The sequence below is a fragment of the Oncorhynchus mykiss genome, chromosome 8 (genome assembly GCF_013265735.2).
Source record: "Oncorhynchus mykiss isolate Arlee chromosome 8, USDA_OmykA_1.1, whole genome shotgun sequence".
Classification (NCBI taxonomy): Eukaryota; Metazoa; Chordata; class Actinopteri; order Salmoniformes; family Salmonidae; genus Oncorhynchus; species Oncorhynchus mykiss.
Genome location: NC_048572.1, coordinates 82,108,514 through 82,126,759, shown reverse-complemented (window position 1 = coordinate 82,126,759; position 18,246 = coordinate 82,108,514). Strand labels below are relative to the sequence as shown.

General features: G+C 41.1%; 1 protein-coding gene across 1 annotated transcript; it reads left to right on the top strand.

Annotated features, from left to right (window-relative positions):
- Positions 1-407: 407 nt before the first annotated feature.
- Positions 408-7,656, top strand: LOC110530758 (natural killer cell receptor 2B4). Its single transcript, XM_036986497.1, has 6 exons — positions 408-549; positions 5,512-5,808; positions 5,971-6,252; positions 6,365-6,472; positions 6,767-6,810; positions 6,974-7,656. Exons 1-6 carry the CDS (start codon positions 444-446, stop codon positions 7,187-7,189), a joined length of 1,053 nt encoding a protein of 350 aa, XP_036842392.1. The 5' UTR covers positions 408-443; the 3' UTR covers positions 7,190-7,656.
- Positions 7,657-18,246: the final 10,590 nt, after the last annotated feature.

Here is an 18,246-nt window from a genome sequence, read left to right as displayed (position 1 = left end):
AAGGCCGAAGAGAAGTTTAAGCATAATTCCAGAGATATGCCGTTGGCGTGCTATGACACATGCATTTTTTTTATGTCAGATGTCTACTGCATCAGCTATACAGATATAGACATGCAGAAGGAGGGTAGATGGTTCATTTTCAATCCAAATGTTTTGTATAAGCATTATATTGTTAGATTATAGGAGTAACTATGGTAGGCCTGAAACATTTTTCCTCGCCTCAAGTTCAACTGTCAGAGTCATTGCCTTCATATCATAGGCCTGCAGTAGCTAAAGCAGCTTAATAACAGCCACAAATACAAGCAGAAGAGCAAGTGGAAACAAGAGGAAAAAATGCACTACCCTCCCCTCTACCCCCAAAAGCCACACAATCCTCCCCCAAAAAATTACACTACACAAAAAGCACTCTATTTCTGGAACGCCCCGTAATACGGAAAACCCAAATGCTCAATGCGACAATTATTTCCTTTTTCTCAGACACTTGTCAAAGTATGGGGACCTATTTGCATTTCACCATTTCCATTCTACTGACTTTTATCCATCAAGCAGGTAAATACATATTTTCAATACATCTGTATAGTGATATTGATTACATTCATTCGACATTTGTACCTAAAATGTGATTACTAGGTTAGTAAGTAACAGTGAGTATCATTTGGGGAGGGGCAAAATGTTGGTTCTGTCCTTATAATATATCCTTTCTCCAGAGGTGTGAACTTGTTCACTTCCCTTCATGGATTTGATAGGAAATGACTGGTGAAAACCCAACTTAGTCAATGCCAACACCTTTTTACATTTATCGGGAATAGTGAGGGAGTGCACACTTCAGGAGGAAGGAGAGATTATTGGGACGCACCCAGGGATTACAGAGGGAAGAAGTCATATGATCTAATGAATAGGTTTAAGTCACTGTTGTGATGTTGTGAATTTTACACCATTCAAGTCACTTATAAAGACTTTCATTATAATTGAAAGTATGTCATTAACTTTAGGTCAACAGTTTTTTTGATGATACTTTAATTTTTAACATTATGAAGCTAAACATGTTTGTTTACAAAGACTGAAATAATAACACAAACAAACGAGTAATACATTTTTTTTATTATACTTTGAGAAAAATGTGTCAGTTAGTTACGCTACAGGAATGTCAGCAACAGGAAGCAGCACCAAAACGTCATTTTAAGAATGGAAACTTCAACTAGAAAGACAGTCACAGCACAGACTGCTATGCATAGCTCAAGTCATTTACAGACATGTCTGTCAAAGTTAACCAACGGCCACTCTCTGAGCACCCAATTTATAGCTATATCAGGGTCCAGAATTATTGGATCTTTGAGAAAGATGAGCCAAAAAGTCTGTAAAAAATATACAATACAAATACTCAGCTATATTCTATGCTAAAAAAAATGGGAAATGTATATTATTGAGAAAGAGATTTTGTTTAACAAGTAATAAAAAATAAAAAATAAACATATGGATCAAAATTATTGTCACCCTTGTTTTCAATAATCCAGCACCCTCCCCTTGTGAGGGTAACGATACTGAGGATTTTTCTAAAATGTTTCATGAGATTGAAGAACACATTGGGAGGGATCTTTTCCCCCATATACAGTTGAAGCCGAAAGTTTACATACACTTAGGTTGGAGTCATCAATTGGAGTCATTAAAACTCTTTTTTTTCAACCACTCCACAAATGTATTATTAACAAACTAAAATACTACGTTTTGGAAAGTCGGTTAGGACATCTACTTTGTGCATGACACAAGTCATTTTTCCAAAAATTGTTTACAGACAGATCATTTCACTTATAATTCAGTGTATCACAATTCCAGTGGGTCAGAAGTTTACATACACTAAGTTGACTGTGCCTTTAAACAGCTTGGAAAACTCCAGAAAATGATGTCATGGCTTTAGAAGCTTCTGATAGGCTAATTGACATAATTTAAGTCAATTTGAGGTGTACCTGTGGATGTATTTCAAGGCCTACCTTCAAACTCAGTGCCTCTTTGCTTGACATCATGGGAAAATCAAAAGAAATCAGCCAAGACCTCAGAAAATAATTGTAGACCTCCACAATTTTGGTTCATCCGATAAAAAATGTCCAAACCCCTGAAGGTACTACATTCATCTGTACAAACAATAGTACATAAGTATAAACACCATGGGACCACGCAACCATCATACCCGCACAGGAAGGAGAAGCGTTCTGTCTCCTAGAGATGAACGTACTTTGGTGCGAAAAGTGCAAATCAATCCCAGAACAACAGCAAAGGACCCTGTGAAGATGCTGGAGGAGACAGGTACAAAACTATCTATATCCACAGTAAAACGAGTCCGTTTTCGACGTAACCTGAAAGGCCGCTCAGCAAGGAAGAAGCCACTGCTCCAAAACCACCATAAAAAAGCCAGACTGCACATGGGGACAAAGATCGTACTGTATGGAGAAATGTCCTCTGTTCTGAATAGAACGGTTTGGCCATAATGACCATTGTTTTTTTTTGAGGAAAAAGGATGAGGCTTGCAAGCCGAAGAACACCATCCCATCCGTGAAGCACGGGGGTGGCAGCATCATGTTGTGATGGTGCTTTGTTGCAGGATGGACTGGTGCACTTCACAAAATGGATGGCATCATGAGGACGGATAATTATGTGGATATATTGAAGCAACATCTCAAGACATCAGTCAGGAAGTTAAAGCTTGGTCACAAATTAATCTTCCAAATGGACAATGACCCCAAGCATACTTCCAAGTTGTGGCAAAATTACTTAAGGACAACAAAGTCAAGGTATTGGAGTGGCCATCACAAAGCCCTGACCTCAATCCTATAGAACATTTGTGGACAGAACTGAAAAAGTGTGTGCGAGCAAGGAGGCCTACAAACCTGATTCAGTTACACCAGCTCTGTCAGGAGGAATGGGCCAAAATCACCCAACTTATTATGGGAAGCTTGTGGAAGGCTACCCGAAACGTTTGATCCAAGTTAAACTGTTTAAAAGGCAATGCTACCAAATACTAATTGAGTGTATGTTAACTTCTAACCTTCCGACTTCAACTGTATGTCTTTATCATTTTCACACAAGTAAATTGCTGAAGGCAAAAGCCTATACCACGTCATCTACTGGTATAACATTGCTATTGAATCCAGATCAAAAAACAAACTCCAGACTTTTATTTTGGAAATGAAACTGGCAGCTGAAACGCAGCTAATGTCTGGGCTAGTTGCTTGATTGACTAGCTAACCTCGACTAGCTACGTTCGGTTCATGTCCTTTGCAGATGCCACATTACTGACAAAAGTTTGAATGTATAAAAAACATCTGTAACCGAGTGAAGGGAGACGTTAAGTAAAAATGTAATGTGTAAATGTTTATTCATAGTCTTTAACAGATCTAATTTAATGAATACGTTTCAAGTTTCTCACGATCCTAACAATATGATCCTAACAACCTTTTGGCAGGTATCTCACTCCATAAGATTCAGCCACTTGAGAATTGACTGAAAATTATGAAAGCACAGAGCGAGATGAAAGCTAAATTATTGTATAATTTTAAATGTTTTATTGTTTTATTGGTCAAAGCTTTGAGGATCTTTGAAGAACTCCTGTTGAACCCCAACTTTTTAACAGTATACATGCAATTTTCACCTGTTCCTCCGCAAACTGTCATACTGAGATCTCAGACACTGCAGGCTCCCAGCTACCATCTAATCAACGCAACTTTGATATTACCCTACCCCTGGTTAGCCACCACTGCCTTAAAAAGCCACACCTAACACAATATCTGCCAATTAATTTCCAGCAATATTGCTCGTCTGTCCGTCTATGTGGTGCACGCATTTGTCTATTACTCCCGGTGTAGCCAGTTAATGTGATAACCTTCTTGTTGACAGAAATACTTTCACCAAAAGCTTATTTGCAAACATTGAAATTACACAAAATTACACAAAATTGACATGGACTCAAAACATCCAATTTCATTGTTTTTCTATGAACAATTGTAATTTTGAGAGGTCAAGAAATATCTAAAACCGGGGAAAATGGAACTGAGAAAACAACATTTGGGAAAATATAAAACATAATTTGGAAAAAGAATCACAGATTTTATAGACTGAAACTGTGTGCTGTTTTGGCAGAGTGAAAGTACAAGCACTTCTGTTATGGTTTTCTTTAGGTGAAGGAGAGGCGGACCAAAATGCGGCGTGGTCATTTAGATACATGTTTAATGAAGAAGAAAAAACGATCAATACAAAAACGTAACGAGAAAACCTATACAGCCTATCTGGTGACAACAAACACAGAGACAGGAACAATCACCCACAAAACACTCAAAGAAAATGGCTGCCTAAATATGGTTTCCAATCAGAGACAACGATAAACACCTGCCTCTGATTGAGAACCACTCCAGACAGCCATAGACTTACCTAGAAAACCCCACTAAGCCACAATCCCAATACGTACGAAAAAACCCCAAGACAAAACACACCACATACAAAACCCATGTCACACCCTGGCCTGACCAAATTAATAAAGAAAACACAAAATACTAAGACCAGGGCGTGACAACTTTCCACGTTCGAACACACACTCAAGAGATGTCCACATCACAGTGTTCCTCCAAAACCAAAATCTCATTCTCAGTCGCATTTCCTAATGAGGAGAATAGAAACCGAGGCTAAATCAGGAAGTTCAGCCTCCCTTTAAGGGCAACTGCATCATGAACTTTACCAAGTACCAAGATATCTTAGACAAAAACTTGATTGACTCTGCCAGGAGTCGATCTTCCCAAGCACTAATCAAAATCCACAAAGAAATGGTTAACTGACCACAAAATCTACATTTTACAATGGCCATCTCTATCTCCGGACTTGAACCTCATTGAAAACCTGTGGTTTGAATTGAAGATGGCAGTCCATAAGTGCAGACAAAGGATATCAAGGATCTGTAAGGACTGTGTAAGATCACTCCCAAAGTGTTCTTCTCATAAAACATTTAGAAAAAGGCTCAGTGTCGTTATCCTCGCAAGAGGAGGGTGCTGGATTATTGAAAACAGGGTTGCCAATAATTAATACCCCTATGTTAATACCCCTATGTTTCAAAAATCTCTTTCTCTGAGCAGTTGCATTACTATAAATAATATAAAGCTGAGCTCAGTATTTGTATTATTTGTTATGTACAGTCTTTTTTGCTCATCTTGTGTATATATCTTTATGCAGATTAGGTTAGATGAGGTTAAACTTCATCGAGTTATACATCAAGTTTTATAACATTTTTCATAAACGGAATGGTTTATGAAACTGAATAGTTGAAATTGTGTGTATGGTATCCTTGTTCTTTATTGTAAAGATACTTCTTTATCACTTATGGTAAAGACAGCAGATATTGCTATAGGCTCATTTTTAAACCATCTTGCAATTACGGTGTATAAGGAAATTAATATTTTCTACTGCTCTATTTGTCATATTGCTTAATCTTTTTCACATTAAGTCTTTATTTTCTGTGTGTTTATTTCACAGATTTCAGCTCTGTGTTTGTGCTGAAGGGACAGGATGTTCGTCTGGATGTCCAGGAAAATGTTCAACTGAAAGAGTTAGAGGTTTTCAAGTGGAGCTTCGGATCAGCTAATATTGTAAGATGCACTGACACATTGTCAGTGAAAGTGTCTCCTGAGTACAAAAACAGGGTTGAGTTTTATAAGGGAAACTTCTCTCTGGTACTGAAGAACATACAGGAAGGAGACAGTGGACCGTATACTGCAGTAGTGAGTGGTGACAAAGAAAAGACTATTATTGTACACCAGTTAGTTCTCCAAGGTATGTTTGACTAGTTTTTCTAATTTATTTTAAAGTGACACAGTTACAGTATCAATTAAACAAGCTAAACATGGTGTACAGGTTAAATGCATATTCATTAGTACTCTAGCTCCTGTACTCAGGTTAATATATTAACAATAAAGGGTTTCTATTTGTTTTCAGAGAGAGTTGAGCCTCCAGTCCTGACATTGGACTCTAACTCCACCATCAATGGCAACTGTAACGTGACTGTGACCTGCAGAGGTCAGAACACCTCTGTCACCTCCAGCTGTAACAGCAGCACCTGTTCTCAAGTGGGAGGAGGGAGTAGAGGGGCTGAGACCTCCACTGTTCCCCTGCTCTCTGTCTATGTGGCAGGGGGTTCCATCATCTGTAACCACAGCAACCAAGTCAGCTGGGCCAACAACACCAAGAAGATAGTCGAACTCTGTTCATTGAAATCTGGTAAGACATGCTAACAAATTCTCTCTCTCTCTCGCTCTCCCACACTCACACCAAACAACACCCACACACACACACACAGGGTGTAGTGATTTTGATGTCGCTGTATTTCCAGAACAAGGGGAGAAGGCGAACTACAACTATGCTCTCGCAGTCGGAGCACCTGTCTCCGTAGTTGGATTCATGGCCCTGATTGGTTTTGTTTGTCAAAAGCAAAACAAATGTAAGCTCACTGCTCCTGCTGCATCACATTACAGTCAATTCATTATATTAATTAAACTATTGTGAAAACTGTGACGATTTCACATTATTTATAAACTGTACATTCTGTACAACTCTGAAGATCTTAGTTTTAAATGTGTTTTGGATTTTTGTTCTTGGTACAGTCACTTCATTATATTACGTAAACTATTGTGAATACTGTTGATAACAGGCTGTAATGATTTCACATTATTTAGACATACTCGTAGCAACTCTGAAGATCTAACTTTTAAATGTTTATGTGGTTGATTTATAGGTTGCAAAGAGGATATTATAAACGCAGATTATGCTGCAGTTGTGGTAAGATATTTACTGATACTGTCGATGACATTTTTTGAAAATGTTGTCAGTGGAAAACATATAAATTCCAAATTAACAACAAACTCATCTTAATTTTGTGCGTATATGTAGAGCATTGAACAGCTACTAAGAAATATTTAATTAAGCAAATTTTATTCTCCAGACTCCAGATAACAGTCAGGTAGGTGGTGAACAGCAGATGTCTCCAGGTCCAGACCCAACATCACCCACCATCTACAGTATGGTGGGACATCCCCAACCCCAGCCTGTGAACCACCAGCCCCTACCTGTAGACCTCCCCATGACTACCATGGCCCCCATGACCTCCATGCCTGAGAGTTTATATGCTATGGTGGGGAAAAAGACTAGCAAACAATAATCAGGAATTTGAACATCATCTTAGGCCGGGATTCTATTCAATCCTTTTAAAGGCAATGTTCCCATGTTCGGGTTGACAACGAAATAAAATGGTCACACGTTTCGTAAACAACAGGTGTAGACTAACAGTGAAATGCTGACTTACGGGCCCTTCCTGTCACGTCTGCTCCCTCTCAAGCCACTAGGTCATCAGTCTGCTTTCTATGGCGCACACCTGTCACCATTGTTACACGCATCAGCTCATTATGACACTCACCTGGGCTCCATCACCTCCTTGATTACCTGCCTTATAAATGTCACTCCCTTTGGTTCCTTCCCCAGGCGTCATTGTTGCAGTTTCTGTTTCCTGTCTGTGAGTTGTTCATGTTTCTTTCACTTCACCCCCTGAACTTACTTCCTGACTCTCAGCACACATCGTTGCACTTCCCAACAATGCAGAGAGAAACAACCGTGAAATGCTTACAGGCCCTTCCCAACAATGCAGAGAGAAACAACAGTGAAATGTTGACTTACAGGCCCTTCCCAACAATGCAGAGAGAAACAACAGGTATAGACTAACAGTGAAATGCTTACTTACAGGCCCTTCCCAACAATGCAGAGAGAAACAACAGGTATAGACTAACAGTGAAATGCTTACTTACAGGCCCTTCCCAACAATGCAGAGAGAAACAACAGGTGTAGACTAACAGTGAAATGCTTACTTACAGGCCCTTCCCATTAATGCAGAGAGAAACAGCAAGTATAGACTAACAGTGAAATGTTTACTTACAGGCCCTTCCCAACAATGCAGAGAGAAACAACAGGTGTAGACTAACAGTGAAATGCTTACTTACAGGCCCTTCCCAACAATGCAGAGAGAAACAACAGGTATAGACTAACAGTGAAATGTTTACTTACAGGCCCTTCCCAACAATGCAGAGAGAAACAACAGGTGTAGACTAACAGTGAAATGCTTACTTACAGGCCCTTCCCAACAATGCAGAGAGAAACAGCAAGTATAGACTAACAGTGAAATGTTTACTTACAGGCCCCTACCAACAATGCAGAGAGAAAGAAAATAGAGAAATAATAGAAAAGTAAAAAAACTATGAATTAATAAATAAATACACCATGAGTAAAGAGAAATATATACACGGGGTAACAGTACCCAGTCGATGTGCAGGGGTACAAGGGCATTGAGATAGATATGTACAGTTGAAGTCAGAAGTTTACATACACCTTAGCCAAATACATTTTAACTCAGTTTTTCACAATTCCTGACATTTAATCCTAGTAAAAATTCCCTGTTTTAGGTCAGTTAGGATCACCACTTCATTTTAAGAATGTGAAACTTCAGAATAATAGTAGAGAGAATGATTTCTTTCAGCTTTTATTTCTTTCATCACATTCCCAGTGGGTCAGAAGTTTACATACACTCAATTAGTATTTGGTAGCATTGCCTTTATTAACTTGGGTCAAACGTTTCGTGTAGCCATCCACAATAAGTTGGGTGAATTTTGGCCCATTCCTCCTGACAGAGCTGGTGTAACTGAGTCAGGTTTGTAGGCCTCCTTGCTCGCGCACGCTTTTTCAGTTCTGCCCACAAATGTTCTATAGGATTGAGGTCAGGGCTTTGTGATGGCCACGCCAATACCTTGACTTTGATATCCTTAAGCCATTTTGCTACAACTTTGGAAGTAGGCTTGGGGTCATTGTCCATTTGGAAGATCCATTTGCGACCAAGCTTCAACTTCCTGACTGATGTCTTGAGATGTTGCTTCAATATATGCACATAATTTTCCTACCTCATGATGCCATCTATTTTGTGAAGTGCACCAGTGAAGTGCAAGCCTCCCCATTTTTATTCCAAACATAACAATAGTCATTATGGCCAAACAGTTCTATTTTTGTTTCATTAGACCAGGGGACACTTCTCCAAAAAGTATGATCTTTCTCCCCATGTGCAGTTGCAAACCGTAGTCTGGCTTTTTGATGGCGGTTTTGGAGCAGTGGCTTCTTCCTTTCTGAGCGGCCTTTCAGGTTATGTCAATAAAGGACTCGTTTGACTGTGGATATAGATACTTTTGTACCTGTTTCCTCCGGCATCTTCACAAGGTCCTTTGCTGTTGTTCTGGGATTGATTTGCACTTTTCGCACCAAAGTACGTTCATCTCTAGGAGACCGAACGCATCTCCTTCCTGAGTGGTACGGTGGCTGCGTGGTCCCATGGTGTTTATACTTGCGTACTATTGTTTGTACAGATGAACGTGGTACCTTCAGGCGTTTGGAAATTGCTCCCGAGGATGAACTAGACTTGTGGAGGTCTACATTTGTTTTGAGGTCTTGGCTGATTTCTTTTGATTTTCCCATGATGTGAAGCAAAGAGGCACTGAGTTTGAAGGTAGGCCTTGAAATACATCCACAGGTACACCTCCAATTGCCTCAAATGATGTTAATTAGCCTAACAGAAGCTTCTCATGCCATGACATCATTTTCTGGAAATTTCCAAGTTGTTTAAAGGCACAGTCAACTTAGTGTATGTCAACTTCTGACCCACTGGAATTGTGATAGTTATTTTTAAGGGAAATAATCTTTCTGTAAACAATTGTGTAAAAATACTTGTGTCATGCACAAAGTAGATGTCCTAACCGACTTGCCAAAACTAAAGTTTGTTAACAAGAATTTTGTGGAGTGGTTGAAAAACGAGTTTTAATGACTCCAACCTAAGTGTATGTAAACTTCCGACATCAACTGTATATAATGAATATGAACTGGGTGGGTTGAGATTATTAAATATAAAAGCACTAGACCTCTCTCTAAAATCTTCACTCATACAAAAGTTTTGCATGAACCCAAAATGGTTCTCAAGTAGATTACTAAGAAAAGCTCATCCATTGTTAAAAACGTTCCTTTTTGCCTTTGTGCAGATTACCATGTCTCATTTACGATTCATTTATAATCAAACCTTGTTCAAGTATCTTCAAACAATCATTTCAGAGCTAGTTACAATTTCAATTTCATCCCCCAGAAAAGATAGAACAAATATTACAACAAATATTGTTTGAACTCAATTGTGCTGGTTGATAAAATCCCTGTATTCATGGAAAAGATGTTTGAAAAGGAAGTTTTGTTTTTAAATTATATTGTAAATTGGAATGGTAGAATTATGTCTTTTATATCATAATTGTTTGGGAATGTCTGCTCAATCCAAGATTACAACCAATTGATTACAGGATTACCTGCAAAATGGAGGAGGCAGGTTGGGAGCGGGAGGAGGTAGGGAATTGGTCTGTCTGCCCAATATAAAGGATCAAAACTGGCAGAGGGACAAAAATAGCTGAAATAGGAAAGTATACCAGTTTAATTTAAGGACCAGAATGTTGACAGCTGTACCCTACAGATTTCAAAATAGCTGGGAAAATATTTTTCATGTACCGATTCCAAGCCACAGGGTGAAAGAGTTTATCTATAAAATGATGCAAGATTTAACATTCATCTAAAATTGACCCTAGAAATAGCTTTGTTCGGTGATCTGATGAGACCTGGTCAGTCGATTACTACTATACTAATACTCTTAGTAAAGTTATTTATCTTCAGCTCGCAATCTGGGGATTCTATTCAATTAGATAGATTCAAATTGTATGTTAAACATCACAGCATAGTTGAAAGACGCACTCACATTCAAATGCACACATGTGCACACACAGATATATACACACAGATATACACACACACACGTGCACAGACACAGATATACACATAGATATACACACAGACATACACACACAGATATACACACACACAGATATACACACACATAGGTGTGCACACACACAGACATGCACACACAGACATACACACACAGACATACACACACAGACATACACACACAGACATGCACACACAGACATGCACACACAGACATGCACACACAGACATGCACACACAGACATGCACACACAGACATGCACACACACAGATATACACACACAGACATGCACACACAGACATGCACACACATACATGTGCACTGTCACGAACCGGCTCAAAGCCCGTAACAAAGGGAGACAACGTGGAGATAAGGAGTAACAAAATATATATTTATTAACTAAAGCAACTAAGGAAAATACACAATGATGTGTGTAATCAGTAATCAGTAGTGTAAGTGAGTTTTGCGTGCATGAATGTGATAATGCAGGGTGTTGAAAGGTGCCAAAACAAACAAAAGGCCACCAAGAACCACAACACAATCTACAAAGGTGTCTGCATGGAGAGTCTCCTCCATGAATGTTGAAGAGGTCTATTTATCCTGGGAGACACCTGGCCCAGGTGTTTCCCATGAAGCTGACGACCCTCCCAACTCCGCCCACCGGCATCCTAATAAGGAAACAAGAACAAAGACAGAATACAGCAGACAGAGTGGGAGGGTCGTCACATTCCCCCCCATAAAACCGGGGACCAACAAGGACCCCGGAACAACATACCAGCCTCTGCGTCCCAAATTGACACAGCCTCTGCGTCCCAAATTGACACAGCCTCTGCGTCCCAAATTGACACAGCCTCTGCGTCCCAAATTGACACAGCCTCTGCGTCCCAAATTGACACAGCCTCTGCGTCCCAAATTGACACAGCCTCTGCGTCCCAAATTGACACAGCCTCTGTGTCCCAAATTGGTGAGGGGTTATGTGTTCACACCTCCACCTGCGCCAGCCAACCTCCTCCTCCCCAGACCTCAGCAACCTTTGCACATAGGAAGCAATATTTAAGAGGTAAGAAGAACACAAGACCAGGAGGGAACAGACAAGAAAGATAGAACATGACAACCCCAACCAATGGTCAGTCACGTAAACATTCAGGAACATGGCACAAAAGACCACAACAGCTACAAACTCCAACGAAAAGAACATCAGGGTCCTTCTTAATTTTTTACAACTCCCAACGATTCCTAGTCACTTCCAACGATTCATAGTCACTTCCAACGATTCATAGTCACTTCCAACGATTCATAGTCACTTCCAACGATTCATAGTCACTTCCAACGATTCATAGTCACTTCCAACGATTCATAGTCACTTCCAACGAAACAGAATCACTAATTTCAATCATTTAACCTTGTAGTGTTCAGCGATCTTCAACAGCTGTTCTTTAGTACCTAGTTCTAACAGTTCCTCTGATGAAAGCGAATGAACTTGTCTACGAGACACCATAGTCATAAGTAAATAATCTTGCTCAACCCCTCTGCTGAGCACATCAGACCACAACCAGAGAAATGACAATCACCCTGAGCACCACAGAAGAGAGATGAGATACGGAGCGTCCCCAAAACCTACAATAACTCAACCCTAGTCTTCGTGCAGATTTGCGGTGGGTATTTACGCACTGTAGCCCGCTGGCAAGGAAATAGAACTCCCCAGCATGCTGGCAAATTCCACCAAGCCACGGATGTGCCCCCGAGACAACTGCTCAGTCCACAGACACCACACAAAAATAACAAACATTTAACCATGCCCAACATGTCCAAAATTTAAACACGTCGCTAAGCCTATCAGGGGAAAAGGCTATAGCTCCAGGTAGCAAGTTCCACTACCCTACACAAATCTCCTACCGAGGTACACAGCCGATTTACTCACCTCCTCAGACTGATGTCCCAACAGAAAGTAGAACAAACGTTTCCAGGCTAGGCAGGGCCTGGAAACTAACCATTATACTCTCTCCAACACAGCACACAATCCAAACAACAAAGGCAACCAATACTGGGCCTATTAAACTCAACCACAATATTCAAACCAAACACGTACCTCCACAGTCTCCCAAACCAATAGTTCAAATATCCCGGATGAGCTCCCACTTGTCACGAACCGGCTCAAAGCCCGTAACAAAGGGAGACAACGTGGAGATAAGGAGTAACAAAATATATATTTATTAACTAAAGCAACTAAGGAAAATACACAATGATGTGTGTAATCAGTAATCAGTAGTGTAAGTGAGTTTTGCGTGCATGAATGTGATAATGCAGGGTGTTGAAAGGTGCCAAAACAAACAAAAGGCCACCAAGAACCACAACACAATCTACAAAGGTGTCTGCATGGAGAGTCTCCTCCATGAATGTTGAAGAGGTCTATTTATCCTGGGAGACACCTGGCCCAGGTGTTTCCCATGAAGCTGACGACCCTCCCAACTCCGCCCACCGGCATCCTAATAAGGAAACAAGAACAAAGACAGAATACAGCAGACAGAGTGGGAGGGTCGTCACAGCACACACAGACATACACACACAGACATGCACACACACAGATATACACACACATATATACACACACAGACATACATACACACACATACATGTGCACACACACACAGACATTAACACACATTATTATCTATGCATAACCACTTTAATAACTCTACCTACATGTACATTATTACCGCAATTACCTCAACACCGGTGCCACATTGACACTGTACTGGTACCCCCTGTATATAGCCTCCACATTGACACTGTACTGGTATCCCCTGTATATAGTCTCCACATTGACTTTGTACTGGTATCCCCTGAATATAGCCTCCACATTGACTCTGTACCGGTAACCCTGTATATAGCCTCCACATTGACTCTGTACCGGTACCCCCTGTATATAGCCTCCACATTGACTCTGTACCGGTACCCCCTGTATATAGCCTCCACATTGACTCTGTACCGGTACCCCTGTATATAGCCTCCACATTGACTCTGTTCCGGAATCCCCTGTATATAGCCTCCACATTGACTCTGTTCCGGAATCCCCTGTATATAGCCTCCACATTGACTCTGTACTGGTATCCCCTGAATATAGTCTCCACATTGACTCAGTACCGGCACCTCCTGTATATAGCCTCCACATTGACTCTGTTCCGGAATCCCCTGTATATAGCCTCCACATTGACTCTGTACCGGTAACCCTGTATATAGCCTCCACATTGACTCTGTACCGGTACCCCCTGTATATAGCCTCCACATTGACTCTGTACCGGTACCCCCTGTATATAGCCTCCACATTGACTCTGTACCGGTACCCCCTGTATATAGCCTCCACATTGACTCTGTACCGGTACCCCTGTATATAGCCTCCACATTGACTCTGTACCGGTACCCCTGTATATAGCCTCCACATTGACTCTGTACCGGTACCCCTGTATATAGCCTCCACATTGACTCTGTACCGGTACCCCCTGTTTATAGCCTCCACATTGACTCTGTACCCGTACCCCCTGTATATAGCCTCCACATTGACTCTGTACCGGTACCCCCTGTACATAGTCTCCACATTGACTCTGTACCGTAATACCCTGTATGTAGCCTCCACATTGACTCTGTACCGTAATACTCTGTATATAGCCTCCACATTGACTCTGTACCGTAATACCCTGTATGTAGCCTCCACATTGACTCTGTACCGTAATACTCTGTATATAGCCTCCACAATGACTCTGTACCATAATACCCTGTATAAACCCCCATTATTGTTATTCATAGATGCTCTTTAATTATTTGTTATTCTCATCTCTTTTCTTAAAACTGCATTGTTCTTTTAAGGGCTTGTAAATAAGCATTTCACTGTTAGGTACCTGTTGTATTCGGCGCATATGACAAATAACATTTGATTTGATAGACACACGTAAATAGTGCCACACATGCACTCAAACGCATCCAGTTGTTCTTGCTGTTTTAGAGTTTTGTTGTCCTTGATGTCTTTTGTTTTTTGCAGTGTTGCTTTCTATTGTTTTCCTTTGTTATCCTCTTCTTCTTTTTTATTGGTTGTTGGCGCATTGGGGGACGGTGGCTTGGTGGGGGCGGAGTGTAATGAGAGATTTATTTCGGGGTGGGGGGGCTGTTAGGGGGGTTATCGGAGAGTTGTGGGGCAGCTCTCGAGAACTGTTAGAGGATCTTGGATGGTTGTTGGCCTGGCGGTTGGGAGCTTGTCCCAGTGGCTGATAGGACTCTGGTCCGGCTCCCTGATTTGACTTGGTGGGAGATCTGTTTGATGTGGCCCTGGGCGGGGTGCTTCACCTTGGTTGCTCCTGTGGTTCGCTCTGGATGGGAGTGTCTGCTAGATGACTGAATATAATGTATATGTTGAGTGGCTTCACTGCAGGTAGATTGCATGTTTGTATGCATGTAACAATTTGATTGTATGTTTAAATATTTAATTTTAAAAATGAAAACAATTGTTGGAAGTGAAGATGATGGTTTTGATGATGAAGGTATGGCTCGTAGACATATTATTATTGTATTTCTATGACATAGATCAGATTTGGAATGCTTTTGATTAGGAACATTTTGGTCGACGGGTATTTTTCTCTGCTCAGACAGAAGTAATAAAAGCCTAGTGCACTTGTTTTTATTGTTCATTGTGATTTATCAGGGGGTGCTGCACCACCCATACATCCCTCAGCTATGTTAGCAGTAACCTGTAAATCATGGCATTAGCATAAAGTAGCTAGCTTTCTAGCTTCCTTGCTCAAAGCACAAAAAAGCCAATTAAATGAATTTTGGGCCGAGAGCAGATCTGCCCTGGGACTCTTGAAGAAATAAAACTGCAGTGTGCTCAAGGCTCATGCGATGTCACTGCAGTGAGTCATAGGAAACAATCTGTCACTGAAAATAACAACTTCTTCAATTCTGTGTGACCTTGTGGTGGTTTTGACAGGAAAGTCCCACCATACACTCTTAGAAAAAAAGGTGCTTTCTAACGCCTAAAAGGGTTATTCGGCTGGCCCCATGGGAGAACCCTTTGAAGAACCCTTTTTGGTTCCAGTTACATCCTTTTCCACAGAAGTTACTACATGGAACCAAAAAGGGTTCTCCTATGGGGACAGCCGAAGAACCCTTTTAAAACATTTTTTTTCTAAGAGTTTAGGCTGCTTTACAGTTTCCATGGTGATGTGTGTCAAACCATATATTAGAAGGACAAGGCTGAGCCAGTTATTCAACTTCCTAGTAGATATACATTTGTAACTATTTCCATAAAATGTAAATACAAGCCGACCTTTGACACATTTATGAAATATGACAAAGTTGGTGCCCAGTAACTTAAGCGGGTGGGAAAACTGATGAGGGCACCTTTGATTCATCTTTATAGAAGCTCACACATATTGTTATTTGAGGGGAATATGTTTGTATGATTACCTGGTAATAAAGTAGATATGTTTTTGTTGATACAAGCTAAACTGAGATGTTTTCTATTATGTTTTTGTATACACATCAATCAATAGAGCTAAACATAGTGTATGGGTAAAATACTTTCCACTAGTGCCTCAGATTCATTGGTACACCAGCTTGTTATGCTATCTAAGGTTAATAAACAAACAATAACGGGTTTCTATTCGTTTTCAGAGAGAGAGTTGAGTCACCAGTCCCATCAATGGCATTTGTATGGTGACTGTGACCTGCAGAGGTCAGAACAACTCTGTCACCTCCAGCTGTAACAGCAGCACCTGCTCTCAGGTGGGAGGAGAGAGTAGAGGGGCTGAGACCTCCACTGTCCCCCTGCTCTCTGTCTATGTGGCAGGGGGTTGCATCATCTGTGACAACAGCGAACAAGTCAGATGGGCCTACAGATGTCAGATCTTAACTTGATCACTCTTTTGTCGCAGATAATTTTGCTGATGCAAAAAAAAAGGAAATTCAAATGAGCCTTGTGAGTGGCTGAACATGAGCAGTTATCTTTTTCTCCATGTGGGGGCAGTCTATTCATTGGGATCAGGGCTTGTTTCAAAATGATGTTCCGTCCCGCTCACTCAAACGCTAGGCCTAGGTCCTATTGCTGCAACATTCAAATGTACAAAAATGTACACTAGGCAGAGTTCCTCTGTCCAGTGACTGTGGTCTTTTGCCCATCCTTTTATTTTTATTGGTCAGTCTGAGATATGGCTTTTTCATTGCAACTCTGCCTAGAAGGCCACTATCCCGGAGTCACATCTTCACTGTTGACGTCAAGTAAATCAAGGCAGTCGGTCACAAATTTGTTTACATCCCTGGTAGTGAGCATTTCTCCTTTGCCAAGATAATCCATCCACCTGACAGGTGTGGCATATCAAGAGGCTGATTAATCAACATGATCATTACACAGGTGCAACTTGTGCTGGGGACAATAAAAGGCCACTCTAAAATGTGCAGTTTTGTCACACAACACAATGCCACAGCAGATGTCCCAAATGTGCAATTGGCATGCTGACTGCAGGAACATCCACCAGAGCTGTTGCCAGAGAATGTAATGTTAATTTCTACCGTAAGCCAACTACAATGTAGTTTTAGAGAATTTGGCAGTACGTCCAACTGGTCTCACAACCGCAGAACTCGTGTCTGGCGTCATGTGGGTAAGTGCTGTCAATATTGTGAACAGAGTGACCCATGGTGGCGGTGCGGTTATGGTATGGGCAGACATAATGGGACATTTTCAGCTTCCAGGAATTGTGTACAGATCCTTGCGACATGGGGCCCTGCATTATCATGCTGAAACATGAGGTGATGGCGGAGGATGGATGGATGGCACGACGATGTGCCTCAGGACCTTGTCATGGTATCTCTGTGCATTCAAATCAATCAAATGCAATTGTGTTCGTTGACCGTCCTGAGGTCCTGAGGCCCATCGTCGTGCCATCCATCCATCCTCCGCCATCAACTCATGTTTCAGCATGATAATGCACGGCCCCATGTCGCAAGGATCTGTACACAATTCCTGGAAGCTGAAAATGTCCCAGTTCTTCCACGGCCTGCATACTCAGACATTGCACCCTTTGAGCATGTGTGGGATGCTCTGGATCAACATGTACAACAGCGTGTTCCAGCTCCCACCAATATCCAGCAACTTTTCACAGCCATTGAAGAGGAGTGGGACAACATTTTTACAGACCACAATCAACAGTCTGTTCAACTCTATGCGAAGGAGATGTGTCGCGCTGTATAAGGCAAATGGTGGTCACACCAGATACTGACTGGTTTTCTGATCCACGCCCATATCGTTTATTTTAAGGTATCTGTGACCAACAGATGCATGTCTGTATTCCCAGTCATGTGAAATCCATAGATTAATACCTAAT

What these genes read in the sequence shown, in the direction of transcription:
- LOC110530758 (XM_036986497.1), top strand. Translation starts at nt 444, where the DNA reads ATGCTCAATGCGACAATTATTTCCTTTTTCTCAGACACTTGTCAAAGT. An exon ending in GACTTTTATCCATCAAGCAG is followed by an intron (nt 550 to 5,511) that starts GTAAATACATAT and finishes TTTATTTCACAG; the next exon opens with ATTTCAGCTCTGTGTTTGTG. An exon ending in ACACCAGTTAGTTCTCCAAG is followed by an intron (nt 5,809 to 5,970) that starts GTATGTTTGACT and finishes ATTTGTTTTCAG; the next exon opens with AGAGAGTTGAGCCTCCAGTC.